The sequence below is a fragment of the Nipponia nippon genome, unplaced genomic scaffold (genome assembly GCF_047370975.1).
Source record: "Nipponia nippon isolate SJK-2023a ecotype South Korea unplaced genomic scaffold, ASM4737097v1 scaffold_2, whole genome shotgun sequence".
Lineage (NCBI taxonomy): Eukaryota > Metazoa > Chordata > Aves > Pelecaniformes > Threskiornithidae > Nipponia > Nipponia nippon.
In genome coordinates this window covers 120,783,090-120,801,167 of record NW_028262336.1, presented here as the reverse complement: position 1 = coordinate 120,801,167, position 18,078 = coordinate 120,783,090, and the positions used below count along the sequence as shown (strand labels likewise).

The 18,078-nt window shown below is 41.6% G+C and overlaps 1 protein-coding gene across 6 annotated transcripts in view; it reads left to right on the top strand.

Annotated features, from left to right (window-relative positions):
* The first annotated feature begins 7,683 nt into the window (after nt 1-7,683).
* Nucleotides 7,684-18,078, top strand: part of FAT3 (FAT atypical cadherin 3) — a 323,469-nt gene continuing 313,074 nt past the window's right edge. For all 6 annotated transcript variants that reach the window (XM_009470374.2, XM_087758042.1, XM_087758041.1 and 3 more), the window contains exon 1: nt 7,684-10,978. In XM_009470374.2, coding sequence (XP_009468649.1) covers nt 7,684-10,978 — 3,295 coding nt within the window. The remainder of the gene's footprint in view (nt 10,979-18,078) is intronic.

Sequence of the window (18,078 nt, the reverse complement as noted above, 5' to 3'; positions counted from 1 at the left end):
TGTTTTTAATCCTCCCAGCCCACAGGACCCTATAGGTAAGAGGTTCATTGGGTCCTTGTGGTGAAGATGGAAGTTGAAGCACAGGTTGTTTTCTTCTCTCTTCCCTTTCAAAGGACCTGTAGAAAGTCTTAAATAGTTGTATTGTATTAGCTAGTCACATTGCCTAAGTTAATTTAAGGAAAAGTCCTTATCTCATAGGGTGTAACTGGGCTTGGAGGATAAGTTGCGAGAGAGGAGAAGGCTCTCGTCTTTTCCCTGTTGTGACCTGCTAAAAGCTTATTCATTCTGCCTGCTGAAGATGTTTACCTGCTATATTCCCTATATTCTCTAAAAGTGCTTTTGGCACTTGTTTAATATTTTCAGAGTTTACCCAAGAGGTATATCTGTTGTTTTCTTTTTCAAGTATTTTATGGTATGGAAATCTGTGGAATTAGAAGAATTAGCTTTGGGAGAGTGAATCAAACAAAGCCAGTAAGTCAGCTTTATCAGGGACCCAACTTCAATGTCTCTGCAAATGCGCGTAGCATGGGGAATGAACAAGAGGAGTTAGAGACGTGTACACGCCTGCAGGCCTGTGATCTTACTGGCATCATGGAGATGTGGTGGGATGGCTTCTATGACTGGAGTGTTGGCATGGAAGGATACAGGCTCTTTAGGAAGGACAGGCAGGGGAGATGAGGAGGAGGTGTCACCCTTTATGTCAATGACCAGCTGGAGCGCATGGAGCTCTGCCTGGAGATGGATGAGGAACCGACTGAGAGCTTATGGGTCAGGATTGAAGGGAGGACAGGGAAAGGTGACATTACACTGGCGTTCTGCTACAGGCCACCTGACCAGGAAGACTAAGCAGATGAGGCCCTCACCAGGCAGATAGGAGCAGCCTCATGTTCACAAGCCCTGGTCCTCATGGGGGAATTCAACCACCCCAATATCTGTTAGAGGGGCAAGACAACAGGGCATAAGCAATCCAGGAGGTTCCTGGAATGTGTCAATGATAACTTCCTTCTCCAAGTGATAGAGGAGCCAATGAGGAGAGGTGCTATGCTGGACCTTGTTCTCACCAACAAGGAGGGGCTGGTGGGGAATGTGAAGCTGAAGGGCAGCCTTGGCTGCAGTGACCATGAAATGGTGGAGTTCAAGATCCTTAGGGCACAGAGGAGGGTGCACAGCAAGCTCACTACCCTGGACTTCAGGGGAGCAGACTTTGGCCTCTTCAGAGATCTGCTCAGTAGAGTGCCATGGGATAAAGCCCTGGAGGGAAGAGGGGCCCAAGAAAGGTGGTTAATATTCAAGGATCACCTCCTCCAAGCTCAGGATTGATGCGTCCCAACAAAGAGGAAGTCAGGCAAAAACACCAGGAGGCCTGCATGGATGAAAAAGGAGCTCCTGGACAAACTCAAACTCAAAAAGGAAGCCTACAGAAGGTGGAAGCAAGGACAGGGAGCCTGGGAGGAATACAAAGAAATTTTCTGAGCCGCCAGGGATCAGGTTAGGAAAGCTAAAGCCCTGATTGAATTAAATCTGGACAGGGATGTCAAGGGCAATAAGAAAAGCTTCTATAGGTACGTTGGTGATAAAAGGAAGACTAGGGAAAACATGGGCCCTCTCTGGAAGGAAATGGGAGACCTGGTTACCCAGGATATGGAGAAGGCTGAGGTACTCAATGAGTTTTTTTCCTCAGTCTTCACCAGCAGGTGCTCAAGCCACACTGCCCAAGTCACAGAAGGCAAAGGCAGACACTGGGAGAATGAAGAACCACCCACTGTAGGAAAAGATCAGGTTCAAGACCATCTAAGGAACCTGAAGGTGCACAAGCCCAGGGGACCTGATGAGATGCATCCACAGGTCCTGAGGGAACTGATGGATGAAGTTGCTAAGCCACTATCCATCATATTTGTAGAAAGGGTAGTCAGGCATTGGAACAGGCTGCCCAGGGAAGTGGTTGAGTCCCCATCCCTGGAGGTATTTAAAAGATGTGTAGATGTGGTGCTTAGGGACATGGTTTAGTGGTGGGCTTGGCAGTGCTAGGTTAACGTTTGGACTTGATGATCTTAAAGGTCCTTTCCAACCTAAATGATTCTATGATATTTGAGAAGCCGTGGCAGTCTGGTGAAGTTCCCACTGACTGGGGAAACATAACCCCCATTTTTAAGAAGGGAAAAAAAGGAAGACCCGTGGAACTACAGGCCAGTCAGTCTCCCCTCTGCCAGGCAAGATCATGGAGCAGATCCTCCTGGAAACTTTATTAAGGCACATGGGAAATAAGGAGGTGATTGGTGACAGCCAACATGGCTTTGCTAAGGGCAAATCATGCCTGGCAAATTTGGTGGCCTTCTACGACGAGGTTACAGTGGTTACGGTGGATAAGGGAAAAGCAACTGACAACATCTACCTGGACTTGTGCAAGGTGTTTGACACTGTCCTGCACAACATCCTTGTTTCTAAATTGGAGACACATGGATTTGATGGATGGACCACTGGGTGGATAAGGAATTGGCTGGATGGTCACAGTCAGAGTTGCAGTCAACAGCTCAATGTCCAAGCAGAGACCAGTGACGAGTGGCATTCCTCAGGGGTCGGTATTGGGACATCTTTGTCGGCAACATGGACAGTGGGATTGTGTGCACCCTCAGCAGGTTTTCCGACAACACCAAGCTGTGTGGTGTGGTCGACATGCTGGAGGGAAGGGATGCCATCCAGAGGGACCTTGACGGGCTTGAGAGGTGGGCCTGTGCGAACCTCATGAGGATCAACAAGGCCAAATGGAAGGTCCTGCACATGGGTCGGGGCAATCTCAAGCACAAATACAGGCTGGGCAGAGAATGGATTGAGAGCAGCCCTGAGAAAAAGGACTTGGGGCTATTGCTTGATGAGAAGCTCATTGGCCTTGGCCAGCAGTGGGTGTGTCTTGGAGTTGACTGGCATTGGCTCTATCGGACACAGGGGAAGCTTCTAGCAGCTTCTCACAGAAGCCACCCCTGTAGCCCCTCCACTACCAAAACCTTGCTATGCAAACCCAATACAGGTCCCTTCCAACCCAAACCATTCTATGATTCTGTGATCACACAGCACTTCTTTCATATCTGCACATTGAATTAGAGCCGTGATATTGGTGTGCAGGAATCCTGGCAGTTCCTGGGACTTGAGTCTTCCTTCCCAGTCTGGTGGGGTGTTATGTTTGGATGCAGCCCAGACTGGAGGTTACCAGAGCCAAGATGAGAAAGAGGAATGATGCTTATACCTCTTACAATTCCTCTAAGGAGCACCAGCCACCTACAGGTCCCTGCAGCTATTCTGCAGGGTCACGTAGTTAATCGTTGTTCAAGAAGCGAAGTAAAGTGACTAAGTGGAGAACTGAATGTGAAATTATAGAGTTCTCCATGATGGTAAAGTTTATTTTAAAGAGTATTAAAAATCAAGACACACCGTTTTATTTCTCCATTCCTTCCTTCCCACTTCAAGGCCAGAGTATTTAATGTGAGCTAGAGTGGAAAGATGCTGGACTCCTACTTTGTGTCATCTTGTCACCTCCTTCGGTAGTTAGACAGAGCTTTTTTCTTTTAGTCTCTGATCTTGTTAGAGCTGTTCCTTTTATTCAGATTAACCATGTTGAGCACTACCAGGGCATTTTTTTTTTTTTTTTAGTAGCTCCTGCCCAAACGTTTCAAAATCAAGCAAAAATAATCACAACCTTTCTCTTCACTTGAAACCATAACATTTTTTTGACAAGAAGTGCCTTTAAAGAAATGCCTCTTAATTTACGGTGGGTTGCTTTGTACTTTGTTTCTGTAACCTATCGCATTACATTTCCTGTGCATTGAGTATGTATGTATTACGAGCTCTTAAAAACAAATATCCCAGAAGAAAGGAATTCAGTAGATGAATAAAACATTCTTGGGTAGCCCAAGTGGCAGTTTAATAGCTCATCCATTGGGACTTTCAAATAATATAATGATGATGGCCATATAAATATATGGATAGATGAATAACTTCAATGAGGAGCTTGTTACAACTCTGCATACCACATCTGAAATGAAATCAAACTCTGAAAGTGCTGCCTGATGTGAAGGTCCAATTTTTCCAGGGCCAACCCTGAAATTATACCTAAAAATACACAAACTGTGTGTTTGTGTATGCATATGTATACACAACTAAAACATGCATTCACAAACACACACACACATATACATATGTTGTTTCTGAGTGGAATTTAGTGTTTCGGGACTGATCCTGGTTGCACTGAACCACTAAAACTTCATAGACTATTGACATGACTGGATTTACAGCAGTGTGTTTGAGATTAGGTCTTAGTCCTGGCTTTCTCTAAAAGTAAACAGATAAATAGAATGGAACCTTAAGGTTGTCATGTTATATTGCCTGGGATATACACAACTTTTTCATTAGGTTCACCTAATCACATAGCTTTGTAAATATCTACTTTGATGCCTGTCTGCCACGGCAGAGTCTGTAACCTTGGGACGGATAACCTGAAGGTAAAGTTTTAAATCATTTTTGCTTGTAGCAATGAATTTCTCAGGAAAACTGATTTCTGATTACGGTGGACCTGGAAACTTGATGTTATGGCCATGAATGATTGAGAGAAGCTAGCTGAGACTGAACTATGGTGTGGACAGGAGAAACTAGACCACCAAATGAGGTGTAAATACGGTAATACAATTAATTTCATGACTCCAGAGATATCTTTTTCTGGAAAGCTGCTGAGCTGTGTTGAAATAAGGTCTGGGTGCTCATATGAAACATAGCATCAGTCTCCATCGTAAGCCAGCAAAAATTCACTTTCTCTTAGCAGCGGGGAGAGGCTGGTATTGCAGTATAGAGGGAGGATGCTGAAGTGCTCTTGGTAAAAGGCAGCAACACAGCGATTTGTCTGTTGAGTATTTTAATAATGCCACATCACAGAAGAGGCACAGCCCTTTAGTTTGTTATGAGTTGGGTCTCTCTCATTAGAATTTCTCATTCCCCTTGGCTGGCTTTTCCTCGGCAGCATACCGTACATTGGTTGTATTTTCTACTTGAGAGCATCGTCTCCCACGCTAGGCTGAAGCAGCAGCTTTTAGTGGCAGTACTCAAAGTGATTCACATAAAGCCCCATGAAAATAAGGGACTTTGATATTTTCACACTGGTGGATTAAGTTGATGAATGTTTGCTGTGCTGAAAAATAAGGTGCCACTGGTCTGATCTTTTAGATGAATGAAATGGCAACAAAATTAAGAAAAAAAAAAAAAAATCTTTCCTAGCTGACGTAGAAAAATTCCATCATGGGTCTCCTGGGAATCAAACTGAGCATGGGGAGAGCATGGGGAGACCTGGTCTCTCTCATACACAAAGCATATTGGAGAATTGTGTGTATTCGATGTCTAAACTGTATGGGTTGAAATGTTAGTCACAGGACTCGCATGATATGTGCACAACAGTTGCATGGGCATATTCAGAAAAGGAGCTGCCACATCTAGTTCTGTGGGGATTTGCCTATTACTGGTGAATGCAGGTCCAGGAGGTGACACAATCTTACATTTTAATTTTCTTTTTAAAGAGTTTACTTATTTTGTTGGTCTAATAGAAAAGAAAATACGAATGAAACAAGTTGAGGGGGGAGAGCTGCATGTGACAATAAGTGGACTGAAAGTTGAGTGCCTTGATAATTGATCAAATTGATTAATGTGTTAAGCAACGGGATATAGACTGGGACCAGGAAGTTAGGTGTTTTGTGTGAACATTATAACATCAGTGCGATAAATTGATTGTCGTTAGTACTTAAAAGTGTAATAGTCATTCAGTTATATCGGAAATGATAACTAACATGAATTCATATTCCAAAACTTGCATGCAATTTATAAATCTCCTAGGGGATGCTGAAATCATGTTGGAAATTTAAATTAACCCCTGTCATTATTGACAACTTTTCCTATCCTTTTCCACTCTGTATCCTAGCTTGGAGAAAACTACATTTTCAAGCAGTTTTTAAATGACAATGAGAACAGTGTATGTGTGCAGTTGGTCAATAATTGCCTTTTAAAATTGATTTTTATGATTTTTCACGAGCAGCAGCAAATGTACTCTGTAACAAAGAAGCTTATTCACACTGTCTCACTGTAAGGACCTGCCTGGTTTCCTCAGGCTCCTTTCCTCTCCTTTCAGTGGGAAGCAATAAGCAGGAGCCTGGCTCACAGCTTTTGCATCCTCCAGCAACCTTCAGACAGTTTCTCCACTTACCTTGTCTCCATTTAACCTCCCAATTTAGATGCCTGAGGTGAAGCACTGGGGCTATTCTACAACAGGACTGTATGGAGGAACTCCAAATCTTCCCCAAATGGCTGCTTATTAATTGCATTTGAATACTTACATTATAATGAGCCTTTTGAAATCAGTGGAAAGGCTCTCACTGCTTTGAGGTGGCTGGAGTGGGACAGACTGGATTGAGACAGACTGCCAGCGATGGAGCCGTGTGCCTTATTTGTAGCCAAATTCTGCTCGTGCTTGCCAAATTGAAATGTGGTGCAAGCTCAAATTCACTCCCATCTGAGGAAGGATGTGTTTATGCTCTTGCTGGTTGGGATGGCCTGTTGGCAGCAGGACAGGCAGTAGATTGGAAGAGGTCTTTACCTTTTTTAGGTGGGGATGGCAGTAGTACACAGCAAATGGAGCATTTGTTGGACGTACAGAAAAAAATGTTCTTTTGTGTCCTCATTTAGTGTATGTTGCCCAGTGTATTTGGTGGAAAGTTGTGACCATAATTACAAATGCATTATGGTGCATATGCAAGAGCAGAATTAAATCTGATCGGCTATCTCAGCTGTGCTGTTTCCTAACGCGAGTCTTCACTTGGGATCTTTATCGAGCAGTTTTATTTTCTTCATTGTATTTTGTCTGTTCTCAGTATCTGGGTATGTGTATGTATATGTGTATGCAGTTGCATTTACTTAGCTAGAATTCTTCCTTAATTTTGATTTTTCTGAAGGTATCTGTAATTAAAGTAATAGCTGGGTAGTGATTTTTATGTACTACTTGTTCTTGGTGGCTCAAATTTCATCAACTGTATGACCTAATCTTTCTTAACTGTCCACAAAAAAACTGATAACATTTGACTATCACAGTGCTACATACATAATGAAAACCCTGCTTCCTTTCCAAACATTGAAACTACAAATGAGTTTTCCAGTATGTTCTGAAAACAAACATGTTTAGGCTTAGTTGGAGCTACTGGTAAATAAAAACAATAATTTCTGTATGTGGTTCATCCTCTTATATAAACTTATTCAAACGTGTGTGATTTTTTTTTTTTTTTCAGTGTGATTATTATTCTGGACTGTGTGCATGTATGTATAGATGTGGTAGGGTCTCATAGGGTTTTTTATGTTAAAAAACTGTATAAACATACATATATGTACTTATGTATTATGTACATGTATGTGCGCATGCATACATACTACACACTAATGCACATGCAAAAGTATAATCCGAAACTGGTGCTTTTGTGTGTGTGTGTAGTGTTCTCCCTTTCTGTTTTGTTAAATATGCAGTGACTAGTTATTGCATATATTTTATTTTTAATTAGAAATTTAAGAAGTAATTTTGACAAGGCACTTCACAGTACAGTTTTTATGTCTTGATCAACTAGTTCCTGTTTTTTTTTCTCTGTCACAGGGTGAAAGAATGATGTGATGGAGGTGAATATGGGCGGCTGGTCAGGCTCACGGCCACCTCCGTCATGCCTCCCCCTTCTGATTGTCAAGTTCCTGGCATCCGTTTGCCAGGTAGCTCACGGGATCACCCCGCTTGGCTTTCACTTCACACATTCCACTTACAATGCTACGGTGTATGAGAATTCAGCAGCCAGGACTTATGTCAACAGTCAAACAAGGATGGGCATTACCTTGGCTGACCTTTCATGGGATATCAAGTACAGGATAGTGTCTGGCGATGACGAGGGCTTTTTTAAAGCAGAGGAAGTCATCATTGCTGACTTTTGCTTCCTAAGAATAAGGACTAAAGGTGGGAATTCTGCTATATTGAACAGAGAAATCCAGGACAACTATTTATTGATGGTGAAAGGATCTGTCAGAGGAGAGGACTTGGAAGCGTGGACAAAAGTGAACATCCAGGTTTTGGATATGAATGACTTAAGACCATTGTTTTCACCAACCACGTACTCTGTCACGATAGCAGAAAGCACTCCTTTAAGGACTAGCATTGCACAGGTAACCGCAACAGATGCGGATATTGGGTCCAATGGTGAATTTTATTATTACTTCAAAAACAAAGTTGATCTCTTCTCAGTTCATCCAACAAGTGGTGTTATCTCCTTAAGTGGCCGATTAAACTATGATGAGAAAAACAGATACGATCTTGAGATTTTGGCTGTGGACCGTGGGATGAAGCTTTATGGAAACAATGGTGTAAGCAGCACTGCCAAGCTTTATGTTCACATTGAACGTATAAATGAACATGCCCCAACAATAAATGTAGTAACCCATATTCCCTTCCCATCAGACAAAGAGCCTACCTATGCAGTTATTAACATTGACGACCTAGATGAAGGAGCCAATGGAGAAATAGAATCTGTTTCTATTGTGGCTGGAGATCCGCTAGAACAGTTCTTTCTGACTAAAGAAGGTAAATGGATGAATGAGTACAAAATCAAAGAAAGAAAGCCTATTGATTGGGACAGCTTCCCGTATGGTTATAACCTGACTCTCCAAGCCAAGGACAAAGGATCTCCTCAGAAATTTTCTGCGGTCAAACTGGTCCACATTGCTAGTCCCAGGAAAGAAAGTATCCCCGTGAAGTTTGAAAAGGAAGCATATGATGTTTCGATCAGTGAATTTTCACCTCCAGGTGTGGTGGTTGCAGTAGTTAAACTGATGCCTGAGCCACAGGGTGTTGAATATAGAATATCTCCAAGTGAGGAAGCCGAGTATTTTAAGATCAATCCCAACACAGGCCTTATTACCACTGCTCGTCCTTTGAAAATCATCGAGAAGGACCTCTATGAATTAGAAGTATATACGAACAAAGGTGGTGATTTAAAAGCACAGGTTACTGTCCGGTTAGAAGATGCCAACGATCACACTCCGGAGTTCCAGCAGCCCTCCTACAGCTCATTCGTCAACGAAAGCGTCCCTGTGGGGTCTAGCGTTTTGGCAGTTTCAGCAGTTGATAAAGATAGGGGAGAAAATGGATACATAACATACAGCATTGCCAGTCTGAACTCACTACCATTTACAATAAACCAGTTTACAGGTGTCATCAGCACATCTGAAGAACTAGATTTTGAGTCCTCACCAGAAAGCTACAGGTTCATTGTGAGAGCTTCCGACTGGGGTTCTCCCTACCGCCATGAAAGTGAGGTGAATGTCACCATATACATAGGCAATGTCAATGATAACAAACCCCTCTTTGAAAAAGTGGCATGTCAGGGAGTGATTTCATCTGATTTCCCCGTTGGTGGTCACATCACTGCTGTTTCTGCAATAGACATAGATGAGTTAGAGCTTGTGAAGTACAAAATAATCTCTGGAAATGAACTTGGCATTTTTTATTTAAATCCTGACTCTGGTGTCCTGCAACTTAAAAAATCTCTAATTAATTCTGGCATAAAGAACAGCAATTTTGGCCTTAAGATAACAGCAACTGATGGAGAGAACTTTGCTGATGCTATGTTTGTTAATATTTCGGTAGTTCATGGGAAAGTGTCTTCAAAGACCTTTAGCTGTAGAGAAACTAGAGTTGCTCAGAAGCTAGCAGAAAAATTACTCAAAAAAGCAAAAGCAAATGTAAAGCTGAATTTGGAAGATGGTTTTCTCGATTTTTATTCAGTGAACAGGCAGGCACCACATTTTGACAAATCCTTCCCTACTGATGTAAAGGTTTCAGAGGATCTGCCAGTTGGTGCCACCATCCTGAGGATAAAAGCCTATGATGCAGACTCAGGCTTTAATGGGAGAGTAGTTTATACAATTTCTGATGGTAATGTAGATAGTTGTTTCAACATTGATATGGAGACGGGGGTACTTAATGTTCTTATGCCCTTGGACCGTGAAAAAACAGAGCTCTATCTCCTTAATATTACAATTTATGATTTAGGTAGTCCACAGAAATCTGCGTGGAGACTGTTGACTGTCACTGTGGAGGATGCAAATGATAACATGCCTGTTTTTTTACAGGACAGTTACTCAGTTAATATATTAGAAAGTACAAGTCTTGGTACAGAGATTATCCAGGTAGAAGCCAGAGATAAAGACCTAGGATCCAATGGTGAAGTGACTTACTCAGTACTGACAGACACCCAGCAATTTGCCATCAACAGTTCCACGGGAATGGTGTATGTGGCTGATCAACTAGACCGGGAATCAAAAGCAAACTACACACTGAAGATTGAGGCTAGGGACAAAGCAGAGAGTGGCCATCAGCAGTTTTCTGTTGTGCCTCTGAAGGTTTTTTTGGATGATGTCAATGATTGCTCTCCAGCCTTCATACCATCCAGCTACAATGTGAAGGTCCTTGAGGACCTGCCAGTTGGCACTGTCATAGCTTGGTTGGAAACTCATGATCCAGATCTTGGCTTGGGAGGTCAAGTCCGTTACTCGCTGGTGAACGATTACAATGGGCGGTTTGAGATAGACAAAGCGAGCGGCGCCATCCGCTTGAACAAAGAGCTTGATTACGAGAAGCAGCAGTTCTACAACCTGACTGTGCGTGCGAAGGACAAGGGGCGCCCAGTTTCTCTCTCTTCTGTTTCTTTTGTGGAAGTTGAAGTCGTGGATGTCAACGAAAATCTCTATACCCCCTATTTTCCTGACTTTGCCGTCATTGGATCTGTAAAGGAAAACTCCCGCATTGGTACAAGTGTTTTGCAAGTTGTTGCTCGAGACGAGGACACTGGAAGGGATGGGGAGATCCAGTATTCCATCAGGGATGGCAGCGGCCTGGGGAGATTCAGCATAGATGAAGAAACCGGTGAGTTTTGTTTCTAATTTCCTTTTCCCTTTGTAGAGGTTTTTGCAAAAGCAAAGCTTAGGCATAATTATTTTCTACCCTTAACAAGAAGTTCAGTTCTTAACAGCCAAGATAAAATTATAAATAAGGATTTTCCAGGCACAGCAATGACATGATTTAATTACCTGGTTACATTCATCACTCTGTGGGTGTGAAATAATACACATTCCTTTTCAGCAGCTATGTGATGACTCCATTTAGAAAGCAGTGATAGTTACGGAATGACTCGCTTCCAGTTACTGTATTATCTGTTGATCATTGTAAATTACTCAAGTCACCTCCACAGAGTCACAGCGCTCATGACCTTGAATGTGGTATTAAACCCAATGAAAGGAAATAAGGAGCATGAAAGAAGAATTATTTCATCCTAAAACCTATTTTTGGTCTTGTTCTTATTGTTGGTGGGAGTAATTTTTCTTGTGAGTTAGCAGTCTGGAATGATATGCCATTCTGTATAATACGCTTTCTTGTAGTATGGTGTTCATCAGTGCTGGTGTGCTCGTGTAAAGATAGAAATACAGGGAAAGATGCTAACTGTAAACCAACTGTGGTAGCTTTCCCTCGGAGGTGGTAGCATATGAACATTGATGTTAGAAAACAGTATTAATAGAGTGAAGATTTTCAAGATGTTGAAATTCACTACTGTGCCACCCTATTAGAAAATGTGGAAAATACTGAGTATAAAAGACTATCTAGTAAAACACTTAACAAGCTCTCTGTTTAAATATCTGGTAGCTGCTGGGCTTAATGGTGCAGCTGTGGTACTAGAAGTAGTGAGGAAATTAGAAAATATTAGTCAACAGTTTCAGAAATTATATTAAATATGTTAGGTCTGTGGGTTTACTGTGGTTTAAGCAGACTTTGTGTGTCTTTTTCTAAAGCTTTTAATTGAGAACGTGGTATTAAAACATAAGATTAAAATGTATGTTTTGGCAAAATCAAACTGTTTAATCAAATGTCAACTTTCTAAACTGAACATTATGAAAAACAGACGACATTACAAATGCTGTGGATCATGTCTGAGCATAAGCAGTGAAAAATATTTTTATTCTATTTGTGCTATAGTCTCTCTGCTGCAGCTGTGCACAGATGACGCAGTCAAAACCTTGTGTCCAGAAACATCAAACTTGAGTGTCAAAAGTCAAGAGGGCACCTCCTCTAATTTCCAGAAACATTAAGAACTCGCATGTCCTACAGTGCTAATAGCAGTTGAAGGCATTTGGGCAACATTATTTAGGCAGTTGAACATGAATTTCAATTTTAAGCTCCTGCATTTGAAAATGTTGGCCTACCTGCTTATTCAATAGCATCAATTTCAGCTAAATGGATTCTTTATAAGGCAATGGGACACTGATCCAAATGCTGCAGCGTTGGTCTGAAAATCTCAAGACTCAGCATTTATTGAACTGAAAGGAATTGTTAGGGACAGTAAGTTAATGCATGTCACTCATTAATAAATTAACCAGGGTTTTTACCCTGTGCCTAGACTAGTAGGGGTGATAACCTATAATAAGTTAGGACCCCCATTCAGTAAAGCACAAATCATGTTTTGACATGAATGGGCATTGTGCTCAGTATTCCACATTAAACATACTCAGTTTCTAGTTTCTTCCCAGAATTGAAATCTAGTTGGGGGGGAACCCCACAAACCACCCCCTTGACTTGAAAAGTTGCATATATTTGTCTTTCACTCTTTCACAAGTGTTTTCATGAAAATGAACCAACCCTGTCACTTGTCCCGTTTTACTAAACTGTTCCAGAAGACACTTCATAATCCAGCAGATCAAAAGACTCTCTTGGATTCTTTTTCTGTTTTCCTCAACTGTTCAGTACAACTTCAGCCTTCTTGAAACCATCTTGGGGAACACTTGGGTGCATAGCTGCAGCCAGGGCAATGTGGAGAGCAGGGCTCGGGGGTTCAGGAGTTATGCCAAGTTGCACTGTTGGAACCCGAGTGCCAAATTTGACCTGCTGTGTCAAATAGGACACAACGTTAATACTCTGCTATTGAACTGGTGGCAACTTAAATGCTCCTGAATGATGAATCAGCTTTCTAACTGTAGAAAAGAGCTCAAGTCACATATTGAATTAATTTACAAAGAGATAGCTGTTTATTTACTTTCAGTGCAGTTAATTTGTCACTTTTAAACTGACCGACTCTATCGGCTTACGCAGTGTCTCTCCTGAAATTTGTTAAGGTAAGCAGGAGCGTGAAGTACAACAAATCAATAGTTTTGGCTGCTGCCTTAATGAAAAGAAGACTGCAGTATCCATTATAATCATTAGGATATAAACTGGGCCAGATTCATCCTGATATGTGAGTAGGCTGGACTCCAAGCAAGTCTGTGCTTTCAGCAAAGTTCTGCTTGAGTGCATCATTTTTGTTCTTCTACAATATTCCATCTTAATGGTGTCACGCTGTGTGCTGAGTGAGATGTGCCTGTGTTCCCTGAGGCGCGTTGATACTGAGGAGGGGAAATGGTGCAGAGATACCTGAGGAGGAGCTGGCCTGCATGGTGGATCCACACCACACCATGCTGCACCATCCTGGTGCTGTTGCAGTTTGATAAGAGATGTGCCACGGGGATGAGCCTGGGTTTTCCTTCCCACAGTGCTGCTCTTTGCCTTGTGTTGTGGAGAATTGGTTTTGAGGATTATTGTTGTTGTGTTGCAGCATTCACTGTTAAATACTGTAGTTCATGTGTAGTAGTAACCAGAAGCATAGCAAGCGTTTGCCAGCTAGAAGTACTTGCTGAAGTGAAATTTTACATGTATTTGGACCCACAGTGTTATGAATCACTTCCAAATTTGTTTCAGTGGATTTACTTCCCTCTTCCAGGAGGCAGAGCTTGTACAAATTTGTAAATCAATAAAAACTCTCCTGAAGTAGAAGGCAACAGTTCCTGACCTCCTCCAACTTCATCCCTGGTTTCGCACTAGTACCTTAGCCACCAGACTAAATTTCTCATGTGTTTACAACTCAACACGATTCATAGCTAAAAAACTGGCTTAAGACCTTTCTAGAGGTTAAAAAAAAAAAGGAACTTCTTTTTTTAATAGAGGATTCTTATTTGTTGATTCAAGCCTCAGTGGAGATTGAGTTTGTCACCGACCTAAGTGCATAGTTCAAACTCATTGATTTTCTATCTTCATTGGCCTGTTTATTGACTCTTGGTATAAATGTCACAAGCTTGCCATTTAAGATCCATGCACTGAGGGACACATAATGTCATCCTGCCATTTATGGATTCTCTTTTTCCTTCTGTCTCCTGTTCAGAACTGCTTTTTTTTGTGTGTGTGTCCCTCTCGTTCTCTTGGACTCCTGAGATGTAATCTATGTGATGAAATACGGTCATCTACAGTCAGAACCAGTCACTGCAGCCTTTCCTTATAGTCAACAGAGAGAAACGTGCAATTGAGAAACATGATTAATTTTACCCTAAAGTAAGAATATGAAATAAGTTGGATGAATCATGCTCTAAAAATGTGCATTTTTCTCTGAGCTATGAAAGGTCCTTGTATGACTAGCTCAGAGGTAGAGGTCTACACTAAACACTTTGCTTTGATCAGATGTAACCCATCCCTGTTAACTGTAAAGCAACTGTAAACAAGAATATATGCTGTCAGGCTCACATGCTAGGCAATATGTGTAGACTGCTCTCTACCGGTTTGATGTTTTTAGCCTTATTTCGGGGAATTGTCTTTAAATATGAAGCCCTTATGTAAATGTACTTGTAAAAATAAAAACTGGAAAGAAGGTTTTTAAGAGTATAAGAGAGGAGAGCTGTGCAGCTAATATTTCATGATTTGTCATTTTCTGAGAATACAGTGCTGGACAGGAGCATCCCACCCTCTTTTCCATCTATAGAAAGTCATCAAGATCCGATGCTTTGACCTTACTTGCGGAAGTAGGTGGTTACCGTCCCCTTATGCAACTCAGGGGCTATGGAGAACCTCGAGCCGTTTCTTTGTCTCTAGTACTGCTTCCCGCCTGGTGTGTTTCTCCAGGCTCCTCACCAGTCTGCTAATTGCAGTTCCTTAGAAGAGAATTGTGTAAAAAAACCCTCTATATTTCCAGATTGTTGTAACACAAAATGAGCAGAGATCTGTTAAAGATTTTTGTGGGATGACAGTGTTCTCTGAGTTTTCATCCTAGCGATGACTCTAATAGATATAACTAGTCTTCTGGAAATGCTCTCTCCTAGAGGTCCTCTACTGCCTTCATAAAACCCTGGGTTTTCTCAGCTGTGCTATGTACACCCTCATAGTGCTGATACCACAGCAAAATGGTGTCTTTTTGCTGTCTCAGGAGCTGGAATTTATGACACCACCTACCTTGGGTGACTAATTGCCATCTAGCAGTACCTCTTTTCTGGCTGCTGTGGGGACTTGGACAACTAGCAAGACTTCCTGACTTCTCAAAAGGTTGAGTTAGATGAGATCACTCCTTGCCTAAATGCTGACATCTTCCTTCTCATTTTTTAATGATTTGTCGTTCAGCTAAACAGCACTTTTGACTCAAGCTCCACTTTTTAGTCTGGCATGTGTTTCTACTCTGTGCGTAGTTGATGTAACACCCTGGCACTCGAAGAGTTTCTATATTTACCCCTACACTACCCGTGGAAGTACTAGTAACAGCAAATGAACAAAATGAGTTCTAGAGGAGCACAGAGACTAGACACACTCAGCATCTTCTGCCGCTGAGACTTCTGTAGGCTTGATTGGAGTTGGTGTGGCAGTGCCCTGGGATGCAAGGAATGACTAACTCCACTGCATAGGTGGGGAAACTGAAGCAATAAGTCTTTTTCTGCTTCTCAGGAAAGCATTGAAACATCTTCTTAAGTCCCATTGAAATTGAACATGAAGATAAAATAGTGGTATTAATGAAATGCTTAGGGGATCTTTAATGTTCTTGCAAAGCCTGTAAGCCTGGACTTAAGCAATGCTTTCAAAACTTACTAACCTCGTTTCCTAAGGTTATTCAGGGGTCTGAGTCCCCTTATTTTCATTGGGACTTTAAATTTAGGCATTAGCTGGCACTGATTTCCACCCCCATCAAGGCCCCCTGATAAGAACACGAGCTGGAGATGACCCTGTTAATTTGTTATCTTTAGGTGTTTTCAGCCCTGAAATTTGAATAAGCCAAGCCTGTCTTTCATGGTGCTGAAATCTTAAAGGTGCTATTAAATGGAGGTGGAGTGCAAATTATTACAGACTCCATGGATTTATTTATGGTGCCAAGGACGGCAGTTGGATCTTCTATTTTGATACCTTTTAAGGTACCTCATGAGTGATAGAAATTCCTGACAAACTGTGGCTAGAGTCTAAAAAGAAGCCAGTCAGTGCTGGAAAACCCTAATCATGTCTTCAAACGATTAATAATGGAAACTAGAAACAACAGATGATATAGTTTGCAGTAAAACAGACCTGCCCGCACTGTTATATCTGTCTGGCAGAAGGGAATAAATTTATTGCTTCAGACTCTTTGCATCTTGTCTCCGTATTCTAAAATAGTTTTCGGCTATTGTGTATGCAAGTTGAAGGATACTTTCATTTATTACCATATGAGTGGTCTGATAAATATTTATGTGGGACCATTACTAGCATTTCCTTGAAACAAAATCAAGTAAAAATGAAAGTGGTTTGTGATACGTGATTTTTTTCCCCTCGCTTATTTAATTTTATGAAAGCATATAGGAGCTAGCGGGTAAATCTGGGCAGACTGACTTGTAGAATTGAATTCATTGTAGAGTTTTGAGGCATTAGTATTACATATCTTTTTCATTTTCCTGGTGAGTGTAGGCAAATTTCATTGCCCAGAGCCAGTATTTCGGAGCCACTTAATTATCCCAGGCTTCTAAAAGCAGTTTTCAAAGTAACTTCAGGCCATACAACAAGAGAAGTGCCAGTGGGTGTTGCTGGGAGGTGGCTCAGGAAAGGGCTCGTGGGGGAGGCACTTGCAGCCGCCACTCGGGACTGGAGATCGCTGGTCCTCAGCCCGGCTGCAATGGCTCTCCTGAGCAGCCTCTCTGGGAAGGAGCATGCCAGACAGATCACAGAGCACGGTCCTGGCCAAAATCTGGTCTGTCATCCTGTATCTGTGTCAGGCATGAATAAAGCATTCCTGGGAACAGCTATTTCTGAGTCTGCAGTGCTGCGTTATCGTTGTTCTGTGAGTTATCTCTGGCAGCTTTTAATAGTGCAAGCTTTCCTTCATTTATGATTTCCAATTTTAGGAAAGTAATTGTTAACATTTTTCTTTAAAATTAGCTGTGGTGGAAAAACAAGTTTTTTTTATAAATTCTGTGTCTGTGTGTTTATAATTTCCCTGTCATTTGTAGCTGTAAATTAGTAAAGGAACAAAGCTTGTCTTGGTTTCACTGTAGTGAATTTGTTTAAGTTTTTATTTAATAATATGAACCCTAAAATAATGCATCAGCTTACGAAAAATATTTACTGTAAAGGGCCCTTAGATTCATTCTGACATACTTTGAAAGCTTCCTAAGTGAGGCCAGTCATGCAGAATTGTTCCATTCAAGCTGTTCAGCTCTCTTGACTTTATACCCCATAAAACAGCTCATGATGTACAATTTTTATAGCTAGCTGTAATTTGCATGTTTTCCCTTCTTTGGAAAATGTTTAGAGAATCTCCTTTATTTTTCAGGATGCTCCTGATGATAGGACATTTCATCTCAATCTCCAAGTAATTTATTTATTAATAAAGAAATGTGCAGTTTTTATTTCCTCCTAGCTGTCACCTTTATCACCCTTGAGATTTGTTTCCAAGAGTATTTTGTACTGTTATGTGTTCTGTTGTTCTCTCCCTTAGCGTGTAAGCCCAGAAGTGACCCCTATTTTATCCTGTGCATCACGGTCCATTAAATTATAAACAAGGGCTTCTGCAGAAAGCTTCTGCCCAAAGTGCCAGTGATGGGACCAAGCCACAAGGTAGCCAGTTAGATGAGACTGGAGGAAAATTGACTTCCAGTATTTGGTGTTCAGTCTGAGCATCTGAGCACCAGCTTTATTCTGGCATCACTTCAGACCATGATCTGCCTTCC